Source organism: Capronia coronata, assembly GCF_000585585.1.
Source record: "Capronia coronata CBS 617.96 chromosome Unknown acBCG-supercont1.6, whole genome shotgun sequence".
Lineage (NCBI taxonomy): Eukaryota > Fungi > Ascomycota > Eurotiomycetes > Chaetothyriales > Herpotrichiellaceae > Capronia > Capronia coronata.
The window spans coordinates 274,028-300,389 of record NW_006912898.1 but is presented as its reverse complement, the minus strand read 5'-3'; the positions used below and the strand labels follow the sequence as shown (position 1 = coordinate 300,389).

General features: G+C 53.2%; 11 protein-coding genes across 11 annotated transcripts; 3 read left to right on the top strand and 8 right to left on the bottom strand.

Moving 5' to 3' along the window:
- Positions 1-144: 144 nt before the first annotated feature.
- Positions 145-618, bottom strand: A1O1_06780 (uncharacterized protein; the record flags this gene model as incomplete). Its single annotated transcript, XM_007727657.1, has 2 exons — positions 145-156; positions 253-618. 2 exons carry the CDS (start codon positions 616-618, stop codon positions 145-147), a joined length of 378 nt encoding a protein of 125 aa, XP_007725847.1.
- Positions 619-1,400: 782 nt separating this feature from the next.
- A1O1_06779 (uncharacterized protein) lies at positions 1,401-2,499 on the bottom strand (the record flags this gene model as incomplete). The annotated part of the gene is made up of 3 exons (XM_007727656.1): positions 1,401-1,885; positions 2,004-2,324; positions 2,448-2,499. The coding sequence occupies 3 exons, from the start codon at positions 2,497-2,499 to the stop codon at positions 1,401-1,403; spliced, it is 858 nt and encodes a 285-aa protein (XP_007725846.1).
- A 1,014-nt stretch (positions 2,500-3,513) lies between these two features.
- Positions 3,514-5,393, top strand: A1O1_06778 (uncharacterized protein; the record flags this gene model as incomplete). Its single annotated transcript, XM_007727655.1, has 3 exons — positions 3,514-3,789; positions 3,885-4,853; positions 4,923-5,393. The coding sequence occupies 3 exons, from the start codon at positions 3,514-3,516 to the stop codon at positions 5,391-5,393; spliced, it is 1,716 nt and encodes a 571-aa protein (XP_007725845.1).
- An 822-nt stretch (positions 5,394-6,215) lies between these two features.
- A1O1_06777 (uncharacterized protein) lies at positions 6,216-8,911 on the bottom strand (the record flags this gene model as incomplete). Its single annotated transcript, XM_007727654.1, has 3 exons — positions 6,216-7,367; positions 7,425-7,782; positions 7,836-8,911. The coding sequence occupies 3 exons, from the start codon at positions 8,909-8,911 to the stop codon at positions 6,216-6,218; spliced, it is 2,586 nt and encodes an 861-aa protein (XP_007725844.1).
- Positions 8,912-10,815: 1,904 nt separating this feature from the next.
- On the bottom strand, positions 10,816-12,271 carry A1O1_06776 (uncharacterized protein; the record flags this gene model as incomplete). The annotated part of the gene is made up of 2 exons (XM_007727653.1): positions 10,816-11,910; positions 11,999-12,271. 2 exons carry the CDS (start codon positions 12,269-12,271, stop codon positions 10,816-10,818), a joined length of 1,368 nt encoding a protein of 455 aa, XP_007725843.1.
- A 497-nt stretch (positions 12,272-12,768) lies between these two features.
- On the top strand, positions 12,769-16,216 carry A1O1_06775 (uncharacterized protein; the record flags this gene model as incomplete). The annotated part of the gene is made up of 3 exons (XM_007727652.1): positions 12,769-13,426; positions 13,472-14,864; positions 14,917-16,216. The coding sequence occupies 3 exons, from the start codon at positions 12,769-12,771 to the stop codon at positions 16,214-16,216; spliced, it is 3,351 nt and encodes a 1,116-aa protein (XP_007725842.1).
- Positions 16,217-17,631: 1,415 nt separating this feature from the next.
- Positions 17,632-18,946, bottom strand: A1O1_06774 (ATP-dependent RNA helicase fal1; the record flags this gene model as incomplete). The annotated part of the gene is made up of 3 exons (XM_007727651.1): positions 17,632-18,545; positions 18,603-18,857; positions 18,913-18,946. 3 exons carry the CDS (start codon positions 18,944-18,946, stop codon positions 17,632-17,634), a joined length of 1,203 nt encoding a protein of 400 aa, XP_007725841.1.
- Positions 18,947-19,379: 433 nt separating this feature from the next.
- A1O1_06773 (NAD+ kinase) lies at positions 19,380-21,410 on the bottom strand (the record flags this gene model as incomplete). Its single annotated transcript, XM_007727650.1, has 1 exon — positions 19,380-21,410. The coding sequence occupies one exon, from the start codon at positions 21,408-21,410 to the stop codon at positions 19,380-19,382; it is 2,031 nt and encodes a 676-aa protein (XP_007725840.1).
- Positions 21,411-22,424: 1,014 nt separating this feature from the next.
- On the bottom strand, positions 22,425-23,204 carry A1O1_06772 (uncharacterized protein; the record flags this gene model as incomplete). Its single annotated transcript, XM_007727649.1, has 1 exon — positions 22,425-23,204. One exon carries the CDS (start codon positions 23,202-23,204, stop codon positions 22,425-22,427), a length of 780 nt encoding a protein of 259 aa, XP_007725839.1.
- Positions 23,205-23,721: 517 nt separating this feature from the next.
- On the bottom strand, positions 23,722-24,824 carry A1O1_06771 (uncharacterized protein; the record flags this gene model as incomplete). Its single annotated transcript, XM_007727648.1, has 2 exons — positions 23,722-24,733; positions 24,790-24,824. 2 exons carry the CDS (start codon positions 24,822-24,824, stop codon positions 23,722-23,724), a joined length of 1,047 nt encoding a protein of 348 aa, XP_007725838.1.
- Positions 24,825-25,335: 511 nt separating this feature from the next.
- Positions 25,336-26,352, top strand: A1O1_06770 (uncharacterized protein; the record flags this gene model as incomplete). The annotated part of the gene is made up of 1 exon (XM_007727647.1): positions 25,336-26,352. The coding sequence occupies one exon, from the start codon at positions 25,336-25,338 to the stop codon at positions 26,350-26,352; it is 1,017 nt and encodes a 338-aa protein (XP_007725837.1).
- Between the last annotated feature and the right edge of the window lie 10 nt (positions 26,353-26,362).

The following is a 26,362-nucleotide window of genomic DNA, read 5'->3' as shown; positions in this document are numbered from 1 at the left end:
TCAGGAAGGCATGTTATTTACAAGTTCAGGGAACGAAATGATAAGATGAACGCCTTTGCAACACCTCTGCGGAATGCCCATACAGATTTCTGTACACCCAGTTCGCTTTTAGGGGCCTCTTCGTTCGGATTCGCTGAGGGTTGTTTAATTAGGTTTCTATTTGCAGACAGTCAGCAAGTGAACGAGGTTGGAGATAGAGGACCAGGCTGGAAATGGGCTCTTTCATCTTCGAGACTATAGCAGATCACTTACCTGGCCTCTCTCGTCATTCATGCCAATGACTGGCTGTGGCGCTTCAGGATGGTCCTCCTCGGCTTTCTTGTTCGCATTGCCCTCGTCCTTGCGGCTGATGGCCTGGCTGCCCTCCTTGCCCTCCTCGTGGTCCTTGATGCCCTGCTGCGCGCCCTCGGACTGAGGGTCGTGCTGTGACCGATTCACGGCATGGCTTTCGGACCCACGACCTCCCCAGCCGGGAGTGCTGCTTGGATCTGCTGCCCGTGATGCGGAAGTGGTGGAAAGAGGAGCGGTGGACGATGGATGACGAAGACCGCCGCGCAGCATTGGGGAGGAGATTCTCGTCAAGGAGCGGACGGGGAGAGGGGCGAGTAGACGAGGCATCTTGGACGGGATCGATGGGGTTGGTGATACTCTGTAGACTGGTTCGTCCTTGTTGGCACGATCTGTGCAGTTCTTGACTCGAGTTCGGATCTGGCACTGGGTTGTGGTTCGGGTGGTAGGTGAGCGGTCAGAGTAGTGATCGAGTGCAGGGTAATGGTGATGGAGTACACTAGGATAGGAAGGATCTCTTGGACTAGTATTAGACAGAAGCAGAATGTGGACTGTTCAAAGGGGGATGGGTACGAGTAGGCGAGTGTAGCGTCGGTGGGATAAGTATCAGTCAGTCAAGTTAGTAGATAGTTCGGAACTCGCCTCGTCTTTACTGATATCAGTATTCATGAGGGAATGAAACGGGTCACTGCACGACAGTACTAGTAGGGAATTCAAGAATTCGGTCATTAATCGACAATCCAACAGACGTGAGTGGATGGACGGCATTGACGTGCGGTGATGAATGGTGATGATGGTGGTGGTGGTGGTGATGACACGGATGATGCCAGAGGAGATGATGTTGCAACTATGACGACATCGGGTCAAGCTATCTCTCTAACTCTCTCCTCTTCAGCTGCGTCTTTCGTCCTCGTCTTCCACCGCTGCACTGCATCCCAGTCGACACGGAGCATACTAGTAGTACACAACACTATAGTGAGTTTCGCTTGCGAGTCTACAGACGCGTACAACTGCAGAACTGGTACCTCAGTTGCGAGTCTTCCAATGACTTGCAAAGGGTAGGCTGAAGGCTGGTCGATAAGTGAACTGAAGATGCGAGAGATCCATCTTCCTCACTGTGCAACAGTCTCAGCATACTCCTTTTCTCTCCTATTCCTTTCGTCCCTCCACTCTTCCACCGCCGTCAACCCTCTTTGATCCCCTCCTGGTCCTTGGACACTGCTAGCCACCGACCCTCCTAACACTTCATATACCGGCACGACGCCCGACCACACCCCTTCCCCTTGCTCTTCCCTTTTCTGAACTTCTTCCTCTGTCACCGTCGTCGGATCGAATGGACCGATATTGCCCGTTCGGACCTTGGCGCTGGCGCTGAGGATCTTGACTTCAATCACCTTCACCTTGTCCACTGCCGAATGTAGGACCGGGTATGTGGTCTCCCAGCGTCCGCGGTACATATGGTTCGTGAGCAGACGCATGGCGTAGCGCTTTTTGCGTCTATCTGTGTCCGGCACAAGAGAGGCCGTGCCGTGAATCGTTGCCGATCGATAGTTCAAACTGTGCCCGTTGGGAGTGGGAAACAGCGCAAAGCCGTCGACTTGAGAGGGACTCTGGATCAGCAATTTGGCCAGTCAAGAGCCCAGAGGCAATGGACATATGAAGGTGGGCATGGGATGCCCTCTTGCCGAAGAATGAGATCACAAATGTCTTCTTACCTTTAGTCGATGAAATGCACACCCTCACCTGTCCTGACTCACTCTCCCTGATGGCCTTGTACAATAACGCCGCAGCGTTACCGTGCAGATACAAATCCATCGGCCCTCGCTTCATCTGTTCCTGTCGGATCCGTTCAAGCTCAGCGTCGCTGACTTCTGTCTCTGAGGGAATGTTGCTTCCGTCACCGTACGATCCGAGCACTGCAGTCAGTGGCATGGTCAAAGGTATCGCGTCGCCATCTTCGTCTCGGGTGATAAATGAGACTTGCGATACCAGCGTCGAGTCCGTTATCGAGTGGATGGTTTGATAGTCGTAATGGCCTTGACAGAGTGATTGTCAGAAAGACAACACACACACACACACATATACATGTTCAGAGTAGACATGTTCTCAGAAAGACCAGTCACGGGAGTTGTAACATGTCTATAACCAGACGTACATACCCCTATGTTTGTATACCCTGATCTTGTTGAGTTTGGACTGAGGATATTCCATCTTTGACACACCATTGGTTGTATCTTCCATTTGAGGGTGAAGTTAGAATGTGCTGTTCGTTGCTCGATTATACTGACAACTGTTCGGCGGCGGACAGTAAACAATCAGACAGAGTATCTTTGCCTCATGTCTCTGATAGGCTGTATATAGACAAACAAGCACGGAGGGTCAGAAAGTGCCTTGGATGACTAGATCATGAGTTACAACTTTTAGAGATCGTCCACACAATGGGCCTCTGATACTTACTATAAGACAACTTGAATGGCGATGGAGACCCTGAAACGAGTGCGTCCATCCAATCAAACGCAGTGTGTTGCAATGGAAGAGCAGTACCAGATTCTAGTACAAGCTGTCCCCGCGTGCCTATCGTGTATGCTATCAGGCGTCTGGTCCATGACTGATATCCACCGCGAGGCTGAGATCTCCTCGGCTGAAGTTGTTACCGAGGGATTTAAAGGTGGAGAGCGGGCCAATGGATCACTAAGAATAGCCGGGAGCCTCGCTTCATCCTTCCGCTTGGCATGTTTGCCTGCCATTTTCCCCTATTCCGGTATAGTACGTGTTTGGTCCAGGGGAGCCCACACTGCAGGTGGCCATCTGCCGCGAATCTGATTCATGCGCAAAGGTACAGTACTTGGGACCGACTAAAGACTTCAGCATCCTGTATAATGAAACAAAGGCGTTCTACACGCCTTGTAAAGACCAGGTAGGTGACTTGGGGCTGAACGCACGTCGCTCGATATGGCTAGAGCAGCAGTTCTTTTTCCCATCCGACAAGATCCTTGGCTTCGGCGGCCGATGTCGCAGCTCGGCATGGAGATCGTTCAATGGGATGAAGAACGTGACGACGTCCTTCCCAGCACTGCTGCTCTGGGTCTACAGCTTGGATAGCCAGGGCTGTTGATGGCCTGCTAGTTTCATCAGCGCCAGAAAGCAGCAATGCTTCAATCCAACGATTGCTAGGTAATGTGCGTGTCCCGCGACGGAAAGTCACAGATACAGTCGCAATCTAGAATGGCCGCCGAGAACCCCGACTGGCATGCCATTGCCGCGAGACACCAGAACAGCATCAGAAGCAAGATCCCCCCCGAATGGCGACTGCCCGAAGGTTTATTGAAGAGTGACCCTCCCATGGATCTGGCCCGCCAGTCGGGCATCCTGGACAACTGGGAACTGATGATCACCGAATGCAAAGCGGGCGACATCCTGGGCGGGCTCCGAACGCGCCAGTTCAAAGCAGTGGACGTGACCCGGGCATTCTGCAAACGTGCTGCCATCGCGCAGCAAACGGTGGGTAGTTTTCTCCCGTTCCCACTCCCAGGTCATTCAGGGGTTTCCAGCAGCAACATCTACTGACAGAGAAGTGACGGCATTGCCACCATCAGACGAACTGTGTCGCCGAGATCCTCTTTGAAGAAGCTCTGGCACAGGCCGCCGCACTGGACGAATACATGGCGATCCATGGCCGGCCGAGGGGCCTGCTGCACGGTCTCCCGATCTCCGTCAAAGAGCATATCCACATGCGAGGCACGCGGGCGACGTGCGCGCTGATCGCCTGGGCAGATCAGGTCTGTACCAAAGATGCGTTGATCGTCCGGGTTCTGAGAGCCCAGGGCGCCGTGTTCCACGTCAAAACGACCAATCCGCAGACCTTGATGGCTGTTGAAACCGACTCGAATCTCTTCGGCATCACGTTCAACCCGCACAACCGGCGTCTGACCTGCGGCGGCAGCACCGGGGGCGAAGGCGCCTTGATCGCAATGGGCGGAAGTGTTCTGGGGATCGGCACCGATATAGGCGGCTCGATCCGCGTGCCCAGCGCCTTCTGCGGGGTCTACGGCTTCAAGCCGAGTGTCGCGAGACTGCCGCACGGTGGACTCAGTGGCCTTCATGACGGAATGCAGAACATTGTCGGTGTTGTCGGCCCCATGGCTCGGTGCGTGGAAGATATCGAGTTGTTCTGTTCCGCGGCTCTGGCCTGTCGGCCTTGGGACCATGAGCCCTCTATGATCGAGATGCCGTGGAAGACCGAAGACCAGGTTCAAATCCTGATCCCTTCGCGTTGGAGGATCGGCGTCGTCTGGCACGATGGCGTCGTTCAGCCGCATCCGCCGGTCACGCGTGCACTGAAAGTCGCAGTGACAGCCTTGCAAGCCCGGGGCCATACGATGGTGGATTGGGACACGGGTCTGCATCGACACCTGATCGATGCGGCGGATGAAGCGTATTTTCTCGACGGCGGGAAAGAATACCGGGAGATTCTGGCCGAGGGCCAGGAACCGCCTGTTCCGATCTTGAAATGGCTGCTTGACACAAAAGCCGGCCGAGCGTCTACTGTCGAAGAAACTTGGAAGGTATGTTTGTTCATTCTTACATTCTATCTTATCTGTCATCTGTTGTCTGTTATCTGACGTCGAGAATAGCTGAATGCAAAGATCGATCGCCTACGCACTTTGTATGCCGAGCAGTGGAACGCCACACAGATCGATGCCATCATCTGTCCCGTCAGCGCTTCGGTTGCTTCGGTCCACAACGAAAGTCGGTATTGGGGCTACACCAGTGTCTGGAACGCCCTCGACTTCCCAGCCGTCGTAGTCCCGGCTGGGAGGGTGGAAGAGTCAGATACCTGGGCCAATTTCCCCCCGGCTTCCGCGAGCCCCTTGACTCCAATCGACGATTCATATCGACGGCTGTTTCCGGACGGTCAAGGTGCGTCGAGGTATCGAAATGCCCCTGTCGCCATCCAGATCGTGGGCCGACGGCTGCAGGAGGAGAGGATCCTCAAGATCGCCAGTGCCCTCGAACGCTGCGTGTCAATGTCACCGCCGCCTGTTGAGGCGCCGGCAGGAACTGAACAGCCCAAGGTCACCGACCTCCTTTCTTCCCGGTTGTGAGATATGCCCAAACAGTCTCGAAGTTGATCTCTGTAAGCGAAGACCTGGGTGTGGTTGTAGCATAGTCTGTTCTGTTGTCTCAGAACCCAGGGCGAGCTGTCCCTGTCCATGCAAGTTGACTGACTTCCAAAGAAAAGCCTAGAAGACTTGCTGTCCAGCCCCTATGTGCAGGACACTCTTGCCTGTTGCAGGGCTAAGAGCCTCTGGGTGACGAGCCTAGACTGGACTGAGCCGTGACATTCCTGTCCGTATCTCATCCTCAAACAGCGCAGTACACATATGTCGAATGGCAATCCCAGAGATCAGGTCGGTAAAGGAGCACACTGTAGATTGCTTTACAAGGGTGAAGACGGTAGAAGCTCAACGAATTCGAGTGGGTTTAACGATAAGACATATAACCTCACGACGTATAGACTGAGCTTGAAAGACTATATTATGCAGAAATCGTTCCCCCCAAAGACCAATTTTGGCAGAATGTCCGATCTTGATCGCACTACATGCTCATGTACATCTCCCGACCATACCCATCGATTCCAAACACCCTCCCGCTAACTTGTGTCTTGAATTTCTTCCTCAATATCTGCAGCCATCTGCTTTCGTCATGGTATCATCGTCGTTGGATTGTTGACAACTTGACAGGAAGCAAAGGAAAGCCAAGAACCACAGAGCACTTTTGCCAACTAGCAACAGCAGCACGAGGGCATCCCACTTTAATATCTTTTCTGCAAATCGAATATCTCGCTGGCAATATCTTTGCATTTCGCCCATCCTGAGACTCCAGAGAACAACAGCTTTCGCTACGGAGCTCATCAAAAGCTCCGTTCATGCCGCTACCTCGTGAAAATCGAATTCGTCATCCACCGGAATGGCGATGCCACGGTAGGTTTCTATCGGGTCCATACTGTCCCCAGTTGCCGTTGAACCGTTATGACTTCCAGCAGCACTGAACAAGAAGTCGTCACCACTAGTCAAGGATTCTTCGGAGAAGCTAAGCAGGCTCTGCGGCACAGGGGCTTTTGCCGTCAGGTCCAGTCCAGACAGGTGCCATGCATCCGGCGTCCATTCGTTGCTGGTTGGTTGATAGAGCGGATGTCCACCGGCTGCCACGTCCGCATAAAGGGAAGGGTTGTTGTCGAAATTCGTGAGAAGTTGATCCCATCTTGCGTCTGTTATGACAGGGCCCGAGATTTGCTGTTTCCTTGGTGGTAACATTGTGCTAGACGACGTTCTTGTCTGAGAGTCACCGAACTCGTCACCTAATGGGAGAAAATCCAGGTTGATGGCTGCGGCATCCATGGTTCTGGAGGCGCTCAATTGGTTCGACGATGCTGCGTTCATTGGCACGATTGGGGCGGACCGCGTTGATGAGAGACTGACAATGCTGGCAGCGCGGTGGGCTGGGCTTAGACTTGAAGGATCGTTCTGAGGCCCAGATGCCAGTCGAACGGCCTCGTCCGATTTCGCTTTGGTACCGAAAGTTGACCATCGAGAAGCAAGGGCTTGCAACTGCCTCCTTGTAGACTTGGATTTGGTATCTGAAGGGGCTGGCATGGACGAATTTGGTCGTTGTTTTGAGTTCTCAAAACCCAGAGGCTTTGGCGACGAGGCTGGTCGTCCTTCCAATGTAACGAAATAGGCGGCCACATTCTGGAACTCCGTCGCGGCGGCGGGAAGTTCATTATTTAGCATGTTCATCGAAAGAGTCAAAGACTTCTGATTGTCCTTGACAAGCTTGCTGTCGTCGTCCAGATTGATCGTCTGCCAGAGGATAGATATCCCGGAGATGAGCAGAAGATCCGCCTTGTTGAGCGGGAAAGTATAGTTCATGCGGCGCTCCAGGAGAAGGTCCACAATCTGTAATATGTGTTTGCCGGCGGCAGCCAGGACAATATTGGCCGCGGATGCAGCACTCCCGGAACCATGGCAAAGCAACGGTCTGTGGATCAGAGTTCTTGTGTAGAAATATGCCAAAGACTGGTGCACAGTTAGACGGGCTCGCACTCAACAACAACGACGACGACGACTACTTACTAGTAGAGGTGACCTGCAGCTGATCATATGTGTAGCCGGCTTATCGTTGCAGAATCGTAAGCGGAGGTGCTCAGGAAGTTCTTCTGACCATTGGTCCAGCTCGTCAGAGAGCGCATGTAGTTTATTTAGAGATAGCTGATAGCTTGCTTGGGAAGGGTAAAGAAGATCGAGGGTCTTGGACAAGATCTTGCTCAAGCGGAAGAATGCTAGCGCACTGGAAATCTTTGTAAGTTCGCCGGGCAGGGTCGGGTGGAAGCCCTGGGCAGTGAGGTTTTCGTCGTCGACGTCGGCGGGAAATTCGGCGGTAATGTCAGTGTCACGGAGCAGTATTGGAGTGCCGGTGGTGGCAGAGGTAAACCTAGATGGGTGTCAGCCTTGCTGCACGCGCGTAAAGGAAGGTAGGAATCGTACTTGTCAAGTACGTATTGGCACCAAAAGACCTTCTTTCTGGTCTCGGCTTCTAGGGGCGACAAACTTTGATACTTGTGAAGCTGGTGGAGACCCAGCTCGTGGCACATCGTCACAGCGATGCCCCGGTGACGGGCGAGGTGAGTGTAATCCGCCCGCAACAGGTAACAGATCTGAGCAAGGACATGGCATTGCAGCGTCGAGAGCGAGGCGATAGATGATGTTGAGTAAAGGGCTTTGCGCCATTGAGTCTCGTACGAGGGAGAATTCTTCTTCGGGGTCGTGATGTTTGACAGCGCCGAGATCTCGAAGATCAAAAACAGCTGGGCCAGTGCTTGTTTGTTGCCCTGCCAGTTTGCTGACTCTGGGTTGGTCAAGTACTGTTCGTACACGCGGAGGAAACTGGGTCGATGAAGAATTGGTAACAGAGGCTGCCATTCTTGGAAAAAGATGTTGATGTACTGATCGGTGAGGATTCTGGGAGGAATCTTGGGTCCTGAATTCGAGGTCTGGCGTGTCGTTTGAAGTGTTTTCTGGAGGTTGGTCGTAGAGAATCCGGTGGTCTGTTGACCAGTCTCTTGCACCTTTTGATCGAAGGCTTCTATGAGAGAAAGTGTTGTGGAAGAGCCGGTCGATGTGGCTCTCGGCTGTACAGGCGCGGGTATTTCGACGTGTAAGACTTCTTCCCTGATCGACTCGACTTCAGCCTTGACGTCGACTGCATTTCCTGGTGACAAGGAGGATGAGCATTTCCGTGATGGAGGGGAGAAACTGTGAATTCGAGAAAGCATATCGATCTTTTCATCCTTCTCATCCAGTAAGTCCTTGAGTTCGCGTACTTCGGCTTCAAGCCCTCGGACCCGGTCTTCGAGGGACTCTGTATAACCTCTGGGAAAGGCGCGGCGGCTTAATTTGTCGCTGGTCTTGCACTCGAAGCCAACATTGGCACATTGAGTGCAGCAAGGTCGCACACCGTCGCACCTGATCTTCTTGCTACGACACCTGTCACATGCTTGGGCAATCCTGTTCTGTGCATTGCTCCCCACTCGGATCATTTTCATCGGCAGGATTCCAGGCATGATGGCGGATGGATCTGAGAGCAACAGGCGAGGTCCTTATAGCTGCAGCATGGACGGTATGTGGGTGAGCCGTTCGGCGGCGGCGATGGAACAAGGAGGAAGAAAATGTCTCCCAGATGTAAGTATTTTGCTGTGCGAGGATCCAAAGTCCAAACTATGTGGCAGAAAGGAGATCAAGGATGGCGTCTCGAGACGATGGAATGGGAGGTATATTATGACAACCATGCGACTTGAGGCGATAGACGGAGGATTTGTTCTCTAGAGAGCCCAGAGTGCGACAGATGGTGTGTTGATCAGCGTGCGGGAACGTTCGAGGGCGAAGTATGACGAGGAGGGACTGAGACTTGAGATATGCAGAATGCAGGATGCAAGACTGTATGTCTGGGGAAGAGGTTTTGTGGATGGTGCCGGGGAGGGAAAGATGGGTGATTGCGGGTTGGGAGCCTGGGGGATCGGGGGATCAGGGGATGGAGGCCAAGTTCGGGGCAGTTATGCAGTGGAGGAACAGAGGAGCGAGGCTAGGGAGGCTTAGGCTTGGGCGGGGGAGCACAGCTAGAGTGGAGGGGCATTATTTGACCCCCGGCGTCGCTCTTCTGTCCAGGTCCTGTATGGCCTCAGGGCTTCCTCCTAGTACTACTAGTAGTAGGTCATCATCCCATCAAATGGCACTGCACTGCATCTGTTCATCAGTCAATCATCAAGTTGCTCCTCAACAAACTGGAACCGCACTCGGGAGCCGCACCTTCAGCCCAGCTTCAAGTTCTCTCTACCTACCAACATCCTTGACATCCCGGTACACTACCTGTAATTTTGACACTTCCAACCTTGGCCCCCCGCCAGAGACGTTGCTAGTGAAGCGGTAGACGACGCCTCTTGGATCTCTCTGCTCTTCGCCCTCACAATTTTCTTCTTCCAGCCGTCAAGCCCTGGCCAGCTGGGTTCCATTTCCCCGCAAAAGCTGCAGCGCTCACACGAATCAGGCTCGCCATCGGCTGTGGTCAACCCTTGCAGACAGCTTGTGCCATTCGATTCGAGTTGTCTTGACGCAAGGCGACGTGCTTCTGGTGAGTCTCCAGCCTATCGTCAGCTGATGAACGAGTTCCACCAGGCTTCAACGCTTCGACATTGCCTCCATCAATCCGAGCTTCGACCGTCCACTGCATCCAGGTCACACCTGCTACATCATCACGGGCGGATCTCGTCCTGCCTGCTCGCTGCATGAAGGCTTCATACAAGGAAGGATGAATAACAAGCCCAAGAGTCTGATGTTGGTCGTTAGGAGCCCATGGCCCCAGGACGGCAGGATCGCTCTATCCTGCTGCCTCTTGTTGGGATCATTCTGACAGCAAGGCCAGAAAGCAGAGCATACGTAGTAGTATGCATACCTACGCTGATGGACAACCCAGTCTCCCGATTAGGTTCAGTAGCTGCCCCTACCTACGACGACGCACGTCCTCTCGGCCAGTGGAAATTAGGAACATGGACGAAAGGAACGTTGCGGATTCCTAGATACAAGCACATCTGGCATACCGGAAGGCTTGAATCGTTCGCACAAGGTATGGTTGGCTGTAAGTGCATTGGCGCCATGAGCGGTAGGGAGACATTGGTGACAACAGTTCGAGTTCACTGTGGGCTCACACCACCTGAAGCAAAACAGACTTCCGAACGGATCCGCAATGGACTTCAGCTCTCTTTGGCGACAACCGTTCTGTAAACGTGGCACGCATCAGTATTATTATAGTCTTTTTCACAGTCTATGAAAAGTCATCGTCTGGCGATTCCCCTGTCGTATCCGTGCCGCCGCGCCCCTGGCGCTCCAGATACAAGCGGACAGTTGCAGACTCGAGGAGTCTTCCCTTCTATTGCGCTTTGTTAGAAGGAAATGGAATCCGGGTAGGAGTTGATCATCTCACCTCTGTCTCTAGTGTTTCGTATGCCCTGGTCAACAGGTCTAGCTCCAGCCTCCGAAGTCTCCCGATCGTCTCATACACCGAGCGTCTGACAACGTGCTCGTCAGGCAGGGTCCTTTCGTAGTCCTCGTCACTCGCCGCCAGTTGCATGCCTTGGTCTTCGACTCGTTGTTGGATCATGACAACAGCACGAAGAGCGAATATATCTCGGAGCTCATCCTGCGACAGCGTAGACTGCAGCGCGTCTGCGCTTAGGTCGGCCTCCTTCCAGCAGGCCTTGAGCTCCGTCTCGCCGTCGACTGTCTTCTCCACTCGAAAGTCCAGGCCATCTTCTTGATTGACGCATGCCCACCAAACGAACGTACTATCCCAGCGGACCTGGTTTGACTCGTCGATGTAGATACGGACACCCGGCGCTTCTTGGGCATATCGGACCTTGGCCAATCGCAAAGGATCATCGGCTGGAATGGACAGACTGAGGAACATCTCCCTGGCGCTGATTGCGTGTTCCTCGATGAATCCGTAGGAAAAGGCCATCTCACAAGCGCCGCCCGCTCCGTACATGATTGTGATCTCGTCACTATCGTCAATAGACTTGGCATCGCGCACAACAAGCAAGAAGGTTCCTGCAGCATCGTCCACTTCGAACCGCGCATTGTATCGATCGTCGGCGGCATGGTTGGCCATGTCAACCACAGGGACCATGCCCACACCCGCTCCTCGCGGGAGCTCCATCGCCCTGGACCGATAGAGTGCATCTGCAAGCTTCCAATCTCCGAGATCCAGACATCCGGATTGCTCGTCCCACCACACCCGTTGACACCAGGGAACGGCTTCTGTCGTTTCTTTCAGACGATCGAATTCTCGTTCAAGACTGAGTAGCTTCTGGCCCAAAGCGTCGGCTAGGGTGGTGCCCGAAAGTAACTCCCTCTCCTCGGGGGTATAGAACGTGGGGAGTAAAATCTCTTTCGGGAGGCATTGGACGTAATCGGCGAACGGGCTCCTGAATTTGAGGTCAGGGTCTTGATTGTCGGGGCTGTTGATGGTCATTTGATAGACGAGAAAGAGAAGAACTGCAGTGCGAGGAGTCTGAGCAAAATGAGTTGGTTAGTCCGGCACAGACCCAACCTACCTTGTGGAAGGGCTCAGGCATACCGTTCCAATTGCCCTGACCTACCTGGAATAAAGAGGCCGTGGCCTCGACAAGTTCTTTCAGTTGTCGGTCTGTCTTTGCACATTGCGCCACCTGTTCTTTGGACAGGACAAGGTCTAGGGGTACAGCGACGAGTGGCTCGACTTCTTCATGGTGGGCTTTTGCCCGTAGGCCACCTCCTTTGTCGATGCCCTCGTCAGTAAAGATATGGGCTTCGATTGCAGTGTCGAAAAGCTGGACGTTGTTGAAATGGGCCCAGGCGGGTAAATTCTCGACCGGCAAGGAAGCTTGCCTCATATTCCGAGGAATCTGACTACTAAGTCAGAGTATGGACTCGTTCTTCAGCACCTCGCGACTCTCAAGTAGGAATCAATGTTTTTATCGTCGACAACTACTAGAACTGCACTTGGGGGGAGGCTGCGCTAAACACTGGTAGAGGCACGCAGTACTAGTAGTTACTACTACTAGTAGTTAGTAGTACTAATGGTAGTACTATGGGAGAGGAAGGTCTGCCGAACTCAGCCTTGTGCGTCTCCGCGAATTGTGTAGTACTGTACCTTACTTTGTACTTCACGACATGTAGGTTCCTTACCTAGATCCTACCTGGCTAGTTGTATTGCATGGCATCGCCCTTAGATCTCGCTGAACCAGGTGGCTCAAGTCCGTTTTGTCTTTGATTGCAGTGGCCATTATCACTTGCGTGTCCCCTTCATGTCCTACTAGCTCCCGGGATACCCTGCTGTCCCTTTCACCTTGCTGCATGGCTGCGGAGCCTGTAACTTGTGGCCACAAAGATGCAGTTGACCTACGACGCTGGAGAGACACGTTGGATGGAGGGCAAAGCGGGAACGGCTTCCCCAGATCAACGAGGGCAGGTCCCAGATTGGTGTGATCAAAATATCTTCCAGAAGAACCGTCTTCCTCCACGGTCCTACTACATCCCGAGCGATGCCATTTCTTTGAATGGACAATGGATGTTCAACTACTCCCTAACACCTCAGGAGGCCCCCGACAGTGAGACTCATAGCAGACAATCAGTGTTTGGAAGCAGCAGAAGAGACGTGCATATATGGGCGCCAATCACTGTGCCTGGTCACTGGCAATTGCAAGGCTACGGCAGGCCCCAATATACCAACATTGTCTATCCTTTCCCTGCGTGCCCGCCACACGCCCCAACGGAAAATCCTATAGGGACCTACTGCCGGGATTTTAGTCTCCCAGCCGCATGGAATGATTTGAGGAAGATCAGGCTGAGATTTGACGGCGTCGACAGTGCGTTTTACGTATGGATCAACGGCGAACAGGTGGGTTATTCTCAAGGAAGTAGAAATCCAGCCGAATTTGATGTTACCGACCATGTGGTCCATGACAGACCGAATCGTTTACTGGTGCAAGTCCTTCAATGGTGTTCCGGGAGTTACATCGAGGACCAAGATCAATGGTGGTTATCTGGTTGGTGTTTCTCGCCTCACCCTTGATTCTTCTCATTCTTCACAGGTATCTTTCGTGACGTTCATCTTATATCGCTTCCAGACCATGCCCACATCAACGACTTCTTCATCAAAACAATCCTTGACAAGGAATACAAAGATGCGGAACTGATTGTGGAATTGGACTTGAAGCTTGACCACAATTGCCTGGTTGGTTTCAGCCTGAAGGACGACGAAGGCATCATGCTCCACAACGAGAAGACTCCTAGAATCCAATCTCGGACCTGTCAGTACTCACATACCATCAAAGTATCAGATCCCAAGAAATGGACCGCAGAGACTCCATGGCTCTACACCCTAGACATCACTCTCTGGCCAACTGACCCGCATTGCTCGCCAATCCAGACGGTAGCACAGCGGGTGGGCTTCCGGTCAGTCGAACTCAAGAACGGCAACATATGCGTGAATGGTAAAGCCGTGACCTTCAACGGCACCAATCGTCACGACAATCATCCACACCGAGGCCGAGCAGTGGACATAGATTTCGTGCGGCATGATCTTCTGCTCATGAAGCAACACAATATCAATGCTGTGCGATGTTCGCATTACCCTTCTCACCCTGGCCTTGTGGGTCTATGTGATGAGCTTGGTCTGTGGGTCATTGACGAAGCCGACTTGGAATGCCACGGTTTTGCAACCACGGCAGCTGCAGCTATCGACCTCGATGGATTGAGTTATGAGGAGAAAGCCACAAGAACAGCCAATGATGCTGCAGACTTCACATCCGACAATAAGGCATGGGAGTCCGCGTATCTCGATCGGATGCAGCAACTGGTCGAGCGTGACAAGAACCACCCCAGTGTCATCATCTGGTCCCTGGGCAACGAATCGTTCTTTGGTCGCAACCACGTCGCCATGTCCAAATGGGCCAAGCGTCGTGACCCGACACGTCTGATTCACTACGAACCGGACGGGCAAGCGAGCTGTACAGACATGATATCTCACATGTACACATCACCCCAGGATCTGGTCAACGAGGCCGAGTCCGAAGGGGACACCTTCACGAAGCCAATCATCCTCTGCGAATACGCGCACGCCATGGGCAACGGACCGGGCCTGCTGGAGGAGTATCAAGCGGCTTTCCACACACATCGACGTCTTCAGGGTGGCTTCGTCTGGGAATGGGCGAACCATGGACTCTGGAAGGAAGACAGTGACGGGAAGAAATACTATGCTTACGGAGGAGATTTCGGTGATGTCCCGAACGATGGGACTTTTGTAATGGATGGGCTGTGCCACAGCAACCACACGCCGACAAGAGGATTAATGGAATTGAAGAAGGCTATAGAGCCCATCAAGGCATGGGTCGACGGCCAGCATCTGGTAGTCGCCAATCGGTACGACTTTGTTGGATTGGAACATGTTGTGGCAGACTATTGTGTCGAGGCCTTGGGTGAAGAGTACGTCGACCACACCTTTCCATAAATGATGTACCTGCTGATGCCCTTAAAGAAGCGAAATCCTCTGCTCAGGTGTACTACAGATGCCTGTCATTACGGCCGGCACCGAAGCAAGGATCCTATTGCCAGACAATGCCCGCCGTTCGGAGAGCCCGTTCGAGTGCTGGCTGACTGTGACTTTCCGACTGACAAACGACACGCCATGGGCGAAAGCCGGACATGTGATTGCATGGAGCCAGCACCAGCTGAAAGACTCCACGACGAGCAGCATCCTGCATGGATCCGGTGCTGATCGGTCATCTTTTCCCTCACTCAGACTCGACGTTTCATCAACACGACTCGAGTACACAGTTTCAACCCCGGCAGTAACCATCACGTTCGATCGCGTACGCGGGCAGATTTCTTCCTGGACATCCAAAGGAACACCCGTTCTCTTCAATACTGATTCGACACCTCTGCTCGCTCTCAATTTCTGGCGTGCTCCCACCGACAACGACATTGCATGGCAGACGGGCGAGTGGAAGCGATACGGTCTGCACATGATGACCAGCCGACTGAAATCCTTCTACTTGGAGAAGCAGGACCGGGTCAGTATCGAGTTTGGATCATGGCTAGTGAACGGCTCGGTACGATTGAAGGCCCGCCACGCGCTGGCACCGCCCAGCCTTGCATGGCATTGTGACGTCGAGACGACATACGTACTCACAGCTCTGCCGTCGTCCTGTATCACACTGGAAATCCATACGCACCTTATTCCCCACGGTGCTCATCCACCCAATCTGCCGCGTGTCGGTCACAACGTGCAGCTTTCGCCCGAGTATCGGCACGTGAAATGGCTGGGAGCCGGGCCCGAGGAGAGCTACAACGACAAATGCCGATCACAGCAGCTGGGGATTTGGGACCGCAGTGTCGACGACATGGCGACACACTACGAAGTACCACAGGAGAACGGCAATCGATGCGGCGCAAGATGGTGTCGTGTCTCAGTGCCGTCGCCTACTGGTGCATCCACTGGTCCACCTATTCTTCTCCCATCTCTCCGTGCAACATACAGGCCTGGCCAACACTTCTCTGCCGCCACCACTTCGACCTTGGGCAAGAACCACTTCCAATTCTCCACACAGCTCCACGACGCTTCGACGCTCGAAGAGGCAAAACATCCCTGTGACCTGCTCGAGCTCGGAAGAAAGCGAGACGGTGTCCTCTGGCGTCTCGATGCGGATGTTGCGGGTGTGGGGACCGGCGCGTGTGGGCCGTCGACGCTGTCCAAGGACCAGGTCGAGTGTAACGAGAGAAGGTGGACGATTTGTATAAGTATGGAAACCGCATCAACAGCCGTGGAAGAAAGTTGAAAGGTGAGCTCCGTCTATGATCGCTCTGACACAAGTCTTGATTTTTCCTGATAAGGAGAGGAGTTCGTGGTTGCGGACATCATCTGGTCTACTATCTGCCTCTCCTGTCTCTGCTCCATCTATATCGCTCATCTGCAATCTGACCTCCAAATCTAAGGAAGCGGACGAGCGATGGATTCACCAAGACGATGATCATCAACAGCATGATATCAGTTGATGAAAGGGACACAGAAAGAGATATGACATGGTCCGATGCCGAGTCAACAAAACACTTGCCAAAGTTGCGTAGGAGAGAGACCCATTGATGGTCTGAGAGAGGTCCAGAGCAAACCCCGTAGCGGCTATGAACTACGGTGTCCTTGCCCGGATAGGCTGTGGTGGAACTTAGCATCCTCGAACACTGCGACATGAGTACCATCACAGCTGAGTCTTAACAGCGGACGGGATGGCGCCCCTCAAAGACAGGCAGGAACCGATGAATCACGAGACTTCGTGTATTAAACCCACCATCTGGTCTTTGCATCAATGAATGCCGGAGCAGGCTTCACGGCATGCGGTGCTCCATTGAACAGGTGGCACCTTGATTATCATGAATTCAAACCAGCATTCGCAACCAACCTTGTCCGGATCAAATTAGTACAATTGGAGCTCATCCTCGTCACGGCTCTTGGCAGTTTGTTCCATCTGATATGACCATTGCAAAGCGAGTCTCGTCTCCGGCCGATACAAAATGCTTTGGAAGACCTAGGTGGATGGCTCAATGTCCTGAAGAGTAAGCTCATAATGGTTGACACCAACCAGATTTAACTGTTGAAGACACTTTTTTCCATGATGAGGCAGGTTTGATCAGAAGATGGACAGGCACGTGGCCTGGTTTCGGGGCGGATGAGACATGAGTGGGAGTTAAAAATACCTGGACATCATGGGAAGTTCTGAAAGTGAGTGTAACAAGTCATTAAATTGGTATTGAGCATTCTGCACGGTTGTTAGACGTGACAATTTCGGCACAATGAGGAGAGGAACCACCAACAATTATGGATTTCAGCCCATTTCCATCCTTTTTGTCCCGAGACGCAAATACAGCATCGCAGTTGAGATTAATCCTCTCTCAGCCGTAGGTCTCCCCTGTCGGACGCCGGAGAAAGCGACCTGGTGGGATCGCAATGTGTATGGCAGTTCCCGGGCCCGCCACAAGCGTTGAGTAGCACTCCCAGAGGAGATACGAGCCAAATAATGGGACACGTTGAAGCGCCGGTGCTAGTTCTTGTTGTCGAACCAGAAGGCATCGAAAGTGACATACGCAGCCATGATGTCAGAGCGCCGGAAAGGGAGGCAGTCGGCAACAGCTCAAGCAAAGTACGCCATTCGATCGAGCCTTCGCGAGTTGAATTGTAGTTTGACGTGGTGAAGTCAGCTCAGGTCAACAAATCAGCAACGTTCATCGGCATCTCGTCGATCTGCGTGGAATAGTAGAGTTCGATGTCGCGAAGAATCCGGACATCCTCGCTGGTGACAAAGTTGATCGCGACTCCCTTGCGACCAAACCGACCGCTCCGGCCGATACGATGGATATAGTTCTCACGGTTGCTGGGCAAGTCGTAGTTGATGACCAGACTGACTTGTTGAACATCGATGCCTCGAGCCCAGACGTCCGTACTGATCAAGACCCGACTATTTCCTTGACGGAAGTCTGACATGATACTGTCGCGCTCCTTTTGAGGCATCTCGCCGTGCATGCTGCTGACAGTGAAGTTGGCCTCGCGCATTTTATCTGTCAACCAATCGACCTTGCGCCGGGTGTTGCAAAATATAACAGCCTGGGTGATTGTAAGAGTGTCGTAAAGATCGCAGAGGGTGTCGAATTTCCATTCCTCCTTTTCCACAGCGATGAAGTACTGCTTGAGACCCTCGAGGGTCAATTCATCACGCTTGACAAGGATACGGACAGGGTCGGTCATGAATTTCGTGGTCATGTCGAGGACATCGTAGGGGAGGGTTGCAGAGACGACCACGACTTGCGTGGCGGGTGGGAGATAGCGGTAGACATCGTAAATTTGTTCTCTGAAGCCACGGTTGAGAAGCTCGTCTGCCTCGTCGAGGACCAGCATCTTGATGTTTCGAGTGCGGAGGTTTCGTCGTCGAATCATATCTGCCACGCGACCTGGTGTTCCCGAAACAACGTGTTGACCGTAGTCGAGTTTTCTGATATCTTCGCCCACGTTCGTTCCGCCGATGCATGCATGACATTGCACGTTCATATAGTCTCCCAAGGCCATAATGACGCTTTGAATTTGCGTCGCCAACTCGCGCGTGGGTGACAGAACGAGTGCTGTTATAAGTCAATCTCCTGCTCCTTTTGACAACGATGGCTGTGGTTTTGACGTACCTTGTGTCTCACGGACCGAGGTCTCGATGATCTGCAGAATACTGATGGCAAACGTCGCGGTCTTGCCTGTGCCCGACTGCGCCTGCGCAATGGTATCTCTTCCCTTACAGATCTGGACGATCGCTCGCGACTGGACCGCGGACGGTGACTCGTAACCGTAGGCATAGATTCCGCGAAGGAGGTTTTCCTTGAGGTGCATGTCCTCAAAGGTGGGCGCGACTGTCACCTCTTTCGAGGTCGAAAACTCCATCCGCTCTGCGGTTGTGTTAGCTGAGTCTCGATTTGTCCGGCGCGGTTGGACTGGACTCACCCTCGGCATTTCGATCGATGCCGCCTTCCGCCATGTTCGCGTGAACTCCAAATTCTCAAAGGTGTCAAATAAGTAGGTTTATTCGCCTTCGACGGGGATTGGGACAAGGGAGATCAGTGGTATAGCATGTAGAAATGGTCTTTCTACCCTGAAGTGCCGCAGGCGAACTCGAACTTGGACTTGAGGCTGAGAACTTTTGACGTCGAAATCTTGGCAGACTTGCCACCAGCCAATGAGGTCAAGGCATGGGTCACAGCCTCGCCCTCCTTGTCATGGTTGTTACTGCCATCACTGATGGGACACTACTACTTACTACTATCGCCTTCTATGGCAGCATTGACAGAGCGAGAATAGAGACGATACATAAGGCTTGCCAGAAGAAGAATTGAGGGCTCAAGCGGTGGTCATGATGTACATTCATCTAGCAACGGCGCCAAATACAGTATCAAAAAGCAATCCATCTATCATCACATATGCAACATGTTCATCTGCGGCCTCATGGGACTTGCAACATGGTCTCCATCCTCACTAGGACCGATACCGCTGTCGGTGCCCCCAAACGGGCCAGCATCGATGTCGATGTCCCATTTCTCCTCAGCAGGATCACCGTCCTCTTCGTCTGCGTCGTCCCAGCCTTTCTGGACTGCTCCTCTGACATTCCACCTCAAGGCTCTTTGGACACTTTCCACCCATTCATTGGTACCGGTCATAACGGTAGGGAAGGGGTACTGAGATGCTTCCAGTGTCACATAGTCGCCCTTCTTGAGCTCAATGCGGCCTTTGCCGTCGAAGGAACAGTAGGCCGAAGAACGAGACTTGTTTGGCACAGCTATGCGAAGTGCCTGAGTGTCTGAGAGCACCATAGGACGGAATGAAAGGGTGTGAGGACAGATAGGTGTCAACAAGATTGCAGGGATGGACGGGTGTATCAGAGAACCTCCCGCTGACAGGGAGTACGCCGTAGATCCGGTCGGGGTGGAGAATATACACCCGTCGGCCTGCACGATCGTGAGAAGCTCATCGTCACCGTAGAGCTCCAAATTCGAAACGAAGGCTGAAGGACCGCGGTCAATGACCAACTCATTCAGCACTTCAAACTGCTCTCCCTCCTCCACTGCGCCCTTAGCGGCACCGGGGGAGCGATCTATTCTCCAGACAGTGCAGGTGAATCGCATTCGGAGATTCACCCGCATGCCGGTATCGCCCATCACACGATCAAGATGCTCTTTGTATTTGTCGAACTCAAAGTTCGTCAAGAAGCCCAAGCTGCCGAGGGAGAAGGACAGTACCGGCGGAACAACCCTTTGAAAGAGCCATGAGGTGAACAGAACAGTGCCATCTCCTCCCAGAGTCAGCACAAGGTCGAACTTCTCCGGCGAGGACCAGCACAAGTCGGGTGTCCAATATTTCAGCATGTGCTGGAATCGGGGCTCTTTTCTCAGGATCCCCGCGGCATCAAATCTTTTGGAATGTCGTAGCTTGGCATCAACATAGACATTCACGCCCAGGTCATTCCCATATCGAGGTGTGGAAAGTAGCCATTCGGCTAGGTCGCGGGTTAGGTACACCAGACTGTTATCGCGGGCCTTAGTCACGATCATAACGTTCCGCACCGCGCGCTTGAGTGGCTTGCGCTGCAACTGTTTGGAGACTTCCCGAACCCCAGTTGCGGTCTGCATCAATCTTGAATGCGAATAATCGTCATCTGAAATCTCCTCTAACACCTTCTGGACATCCACAACGCCCTCAAATCGCTGATGGAAGAAACAAGGCGAACGAAGGAAACTGGTTGAGAGCGGCGATTGGCCGGAGAGAACGCTGGATTGCAAAGCTGTGAAGGTTGCCGTCGGACATGTCGACGCAGAGAGTCCATCCTGCTGTTCCGAGTCTCCGTCGCCGCTAGCAGCAGTCTTGAAGGCGTTTGCGGTCATGGAACCCATGCTAGGTCGCCGAGAGACCAACGCCTTCAGTATAGTCTGTCTAGATATGTCTATTGATCTTGCGTTCTTACGATGCGAGAGGGCCGACTTCGGTAGTTGCAATGGCTTGGGTACCGGGACGGTAGGATGATGGGCGATGTAGGAGCCGCGCAAACGATCGGTGGGAGGGATATTCGCAGGACTGAGGGCGGAGGCGTCGACGGAGGTCACGGCTCTCGCATCGATAGTGGCGACCGCGTGTGAATCTGAGAGATCGTGTACGGCATGAGTGTGGTCGTCAGTATGTAGGGGGTCTAGATGGTGGGCATATTGGCGCAAGAGACTCTCTCCTACTGTGGCCTTTGGAATGGCGTTGTCCATGCCATCGGAGAAGAGAGGATGAGGGTGATCAAGTAGTGCAGGAGTTGGCGGAGAGACGTTGCTGGAACTAGTGGCTTCGGAGGTAGTGGGAGAGGATAAGCTCGAATTGGTGTTGACAGCAGTGGAAGCGGTAGTGCCGGCGATAGTGGGAGTGATGGTGGCAGTGGTGGTGTTCATTTCAGTGATAGTGCTCGTCATGGTGAGAGGCGGCGAATCTGACCCGCAAGCTGGTGGGACGATAGAAAGGCGACAAACCGAAGCCTAGGGCTCTTATCCCGCACAGTCCTGTTGTGGTGTAGGCTACCACGCTACAGAGAGTTCAGGTAGTGCCTGGGGTACCTGTGGCACCCGTAGTGACCCTATGAGGACCTGAGATGCAGTGCCTGAGGGTGCCTGGAGACGGTGATAGCACAGGTGCTTTAGGCGCGGAGCAACCGGAGTTAACGGGATCAACCCAATACTATCACTCTTCGTGCAGATGTAGATTTCGATTACTGTTGCTTCTGCTCCTCAGATTAATGCAAGCGAACTTTTCGTCAAGGGCGGACCTGCCGCTGGATTGAAGTGGACGGAGAATCGAAGATGTCGTGGAACAGAATGTCCAGATAAGCAGTCCTCCGTGCTCGGCGAAGTATGATACCGTGTTGTGTACCTCCCATTTTCCCTTGACGGGCACCGGGATTATCGCCAGTCTTTAAATACCTGGACTGCGCTGTCACAGTACACTCCCTTAAACTTCTTAGCCGGCTCCTCAGTGCATATTTCGCATGCGCAGGAGGCACATCCAACTATTGACTCCTCCCGAAGGAGGAGAAGGAGTCAGTTGGTGAAGGGGCGACGGCCGACTGGTTTGTGTGCGCATGCTGAGACAGGCACGTGGGGACATACAGTGGGCGTGGGTCAATCAACCACCCCAACCCCAGCACCGCCTAGATACCCCTGTCCGTCCCCGAAGAGCCTTTAGGAGCCCCTAAGGCACCCAAGGCAACGTCTCCCACTGCAGCACCCTGAGAGCTTCAAGATGTCCATATCGCCTAACCATGCCATGGCCCCTGTCGTTAGCCATGATACTGGCATTCCCCGGGCACAAAGTGTTACTCGACTCTCCACCCGCGGTACCTCACCACTGTTTGGTGCCAGTGAGGCGCCCATGTTCGTGACTTTGGTGACTTGTTTCAGCTTCCACCCAAAACTGTAACATCCTCACTCCTGTCACCGGTTTCCGCCCTTGATCACCCGGGCTTCCAGTGCCTGTCTGATCACATCAAGCAAGCAGTTGCCCGAGGATCCAGACGTGATATTCGTTCCATTCATGGTAACATCTCCGTTGTCTTGTTTGTTGACGCTTCCCAGAACCGCCGATCTGGCAGCCCGTTCGGCTTGTTTCCAATCGTCCATGGTGAATTTGCCTTCGCTTTCCATCAACACTGTCTGACTGTCACTGGTGAAGGCAAACACATGCAAGGATGCGCATTTCTTTCGTTGCACGACGCTAGGCCCAACAACCATTCGTCCATCTGGGCATATCCCCACGAGTGCCGCTCCGGCAATTGCCTTCATTTGCACGCCAGCATCGACACAACCGAGAACAGCGGCATTCAATGCTGAGGCGAGAAGGTCGAGATATGTCTCACCTTGACCACCTCCTTTGACCCCGCCGGGCAGGCTTTCGTCGCTCTCGACATTCACCACTTGAAGGGTAATCTGAAGCATAGTCCGGGGCGTCTCATCGCCTAGAACAATGGTCTGGAGAGTCCGCGTAACGAGCTCCTCCATATGTCGCTCCTTCACCATCCCAACTCCATTATGCGGTCTGAGATTGACTTCAATGAATGTCGACTCCGGGATTTCATCACTTCGATATGGCACTTCGACGGGATAGTTGACGCCAGCGACGACCTGGTAGCCATTTTTGGGCGCGGTATATGTTGCAGACCCGTCTGCTTTAAGTAGCGTATGCAAGATGGCCTTTGGAGGTTCCGTCAGCGCCATAGTTGACAGTATTTGCATGTATCGATGGTGATGGCGACAAGGATGGAGAATGAGAATTTGTAGTGCAGACTTTAGCGTGGCTTGGCAAGGCTGTGAATTTCGAGGAGCGAAGGTGAATGAATGCAGTTACAACTTGATGCACTCCCTCGAGAGAAAGAGGAAAGAGCCGAGAAGGACGAGGCAGACGAGTAGATGTATGTATCGTGAGAGAAACTTGGCCGTGGGCATCGCCGGTTCAGTGAGTCCTACTAAAGCAGCCTCGCCGTAACTTTCTTACTAACGAACAACTATCTTACGGCGGAACCACATAACAGGCGCTCGTGCTCGGCTATGTGAGGAAGCCTGTGAATGCAGATCTCAAGTAGCACCGGTCCTGGAACTTGGCGACGGTTAATACGACTCTTGGGGTCTGCAATATATAGAACCTTAAGTAGCCAAAGAAACGCATGAGCAGAGAATATTGCCATTTCCGCGAAAGACAAGACTTCGGGGTATCAGATCATTCGGCCCTTTGGCCTTAGTCAGGCAAGGCTCTCATCACGCCTTCAAAAGCCACCAACGCCATTGCGTTCGCCGGAAACGCCCGCAAGAAACAGGGCAAGAAGCCTCTCCAGTATCCTCTCCACCCAGCCTCTCTGAACACAGTAGCAGCAGCTTCTCTCCAGTGCCGGAAACGAGGCGTACCATCATTCAGAGCGCCACCCAGCGGATCCGTCATGATCCTCTGCTTGACGACGTCGGATGGGTAAGACGTCAGCCAAAAGATTTGGGCCGACAGGCCTCCAGCCCAGAAGTTGACTGAAGGAGCAGACAGAGAAGTGTGTTTCTGGAACATCTTGGTGATGACATCGTAACTGGACCACCAGAAGAAGAAGAACGACCGAAAGATCAGTGTCGCGCAGAGACCGTGGTACAAGCCGCGGACCCCGTGTGTCTTCAAGATCTTCTTTGTGCAGTTGACAGGGCCGCTATATAGCCTATCCTTCTTGTGGGCGGCATACTGGATTTGTAATCTTGCCTTGACATGTTCGACCGGCGCCGCGATGAAGGACACCGTAGATCCTGCCATGATCCCGGCTATGCCATGACCGAACGCAGGCAGGCTCTGTCCCGCCAGTTCCGCTGTGGTTTTTCCCGGTCGAAACCCCGGGTTGGAGAAAATATTGTCATGTAGTAGCCGTCGGTAGAACGTCAAGCTTCCCAGCATGACCGAATCCATGACCATCCATCCTAACAGCGGCGGTGTTGCTCCTTTGTAAAGTCCTGCAGCCCCTTCTTTTCTCAGTGTCTGCAGCAAGCAGTCTACAGGCCCTGCGAATCTTGTCTTGTCGGCGGTCTGCAGTCGAACCTTGATCGTATCGAATGGGTGGCCGACCGAGAGTTTGGCAATACCGGAGAAGACTCCGGCCACGAATCCTTTGTAGTTGCTCACAGCCGTCTTCGCTGCCGGTTTCTGCGCAACATCACTGTGCGGCTGGCCTCCGACAGGGGACAAGCCTTCGGTACTAGTGGTAGAATCATGTTGAGGACTGTGTAATAATGGTCAGCGCCGAAGAAACACATGACGGCCGGATCTCAAGGGGACCGCAGAGCAACTTGCCTCCTCAACTTGGCCGACATATTCTAGCCATGCGGCGGATGAACCAGCTATGACAGTATCAAACCCAACAACAAGGTACATATGGACCTCAAGCCATCGAAGCGGCCTCAGTACATCTGTGTAACATCAGAACGGAAATCAAAGGTATATCTCCGGGTACCCGAATCCTCAAGAATTCCCCCACTGGACTGGACTTCGGGTAGATCGATGATGCGTGCAGGGTCTGTATTAGTTATCCCCGGGATGCAGCTAGCTTCCCCGATTTTCTGGGCGATTCAGATAAGCGCAAGGTACCTAACTTGGAGTCTCTCTCGGGCATTATTTGCTGCGATCCCAGGGTCGAAAGTCTGGGGCCACAAATTCCAAAGAAGGCAACTTTTAGGCTACCATAGTATGACGGCGACTAATCTAGTCTGTGCCAGTGCCGGTGCCAGTGCCAACGGCTTGCGCCATGTAGTAGTCCACCGCACAGCGAGGACTGGGTTTTTTTGCTGAAGCTCTTTTTCTCAAAGATACTGTATCAACTGCACGATGGTGGGATCTCAGAAGCAGAAAAGCGCGGCCGAGGGGCACGCGCAGAGAGCCCCAGAGCAAAGCGATGCCCCAAGCGAACTAACCGCCGTCGCCAAAGATGCGGCGCCAAAGAGAGTCTGGACGACACTCATCACCAACACCAAATATCTCTCTGGGCTCCTGACGCTTGACTATTCCTTAAAGACGGCGGGCTCAAAGTATCCTCTGATTGCGCTGTACACCGACACGTTCCCTCCCGAAGGACTCGAAGCTCTCCGCAAAAGAAACATTCCAGCCAAAAAGATTCCATACCTTCTCCCGTCAGTCTCCAAGGACTATGCCAACGACCCCCGATTCTACGACTGTTGGAGCAAGCTTACTCCCTTCAGCCTTACCGAGTATGATCGGGTGGTGCAACTGGACAGTGACATGATGGTGCTGAAGAACATGGACGAGTTGATGGAGATGGAGTTGGATGCGCCCGAATTGAATGGCGATGGACACAGGGTATATGCGGCCAGTCATGCCTGTGCTTGCAATCCCTTGAAGAAACCACACTACCCTGAACACTGGGTCCCGGAGAACTGTGCCTTCACGACTCAGCACGATACTCCTGATGACGCACAAAGCAATGGTCCGCCGCCCACCGCAGGCATTGCTTGTCCTAATGGGGGCTTGGTTGTCTGCAATCCGAGTCAAGGGACGTATGACAAGATCCTTGACGCCATGCAAAATGGCGCTATAACTTCTGGTTACGATTTCGCCGATCAAAGCCTGCTCGGTGACCAGTTTCATGGGCGCTGGGTTGGTTTGCCATACGTCTATAACGCTTTGAAGACGATGCGGTGGAAAGGTGTCCACGACGCCATATGGCGGGATGACCAGGTAAAGAATATCCATTACATACTGAGTCCGAAGCCATGGGACCAAAAGCCAGAAGAGACCGAGGACGAGACACATCGATGGTGGCAGAAGATGAACGATGAGAGACTGCAGCAGGAAAAAAGGAACGGCGTCGTCGATGACGGGTTTTGATCGCCAGGCA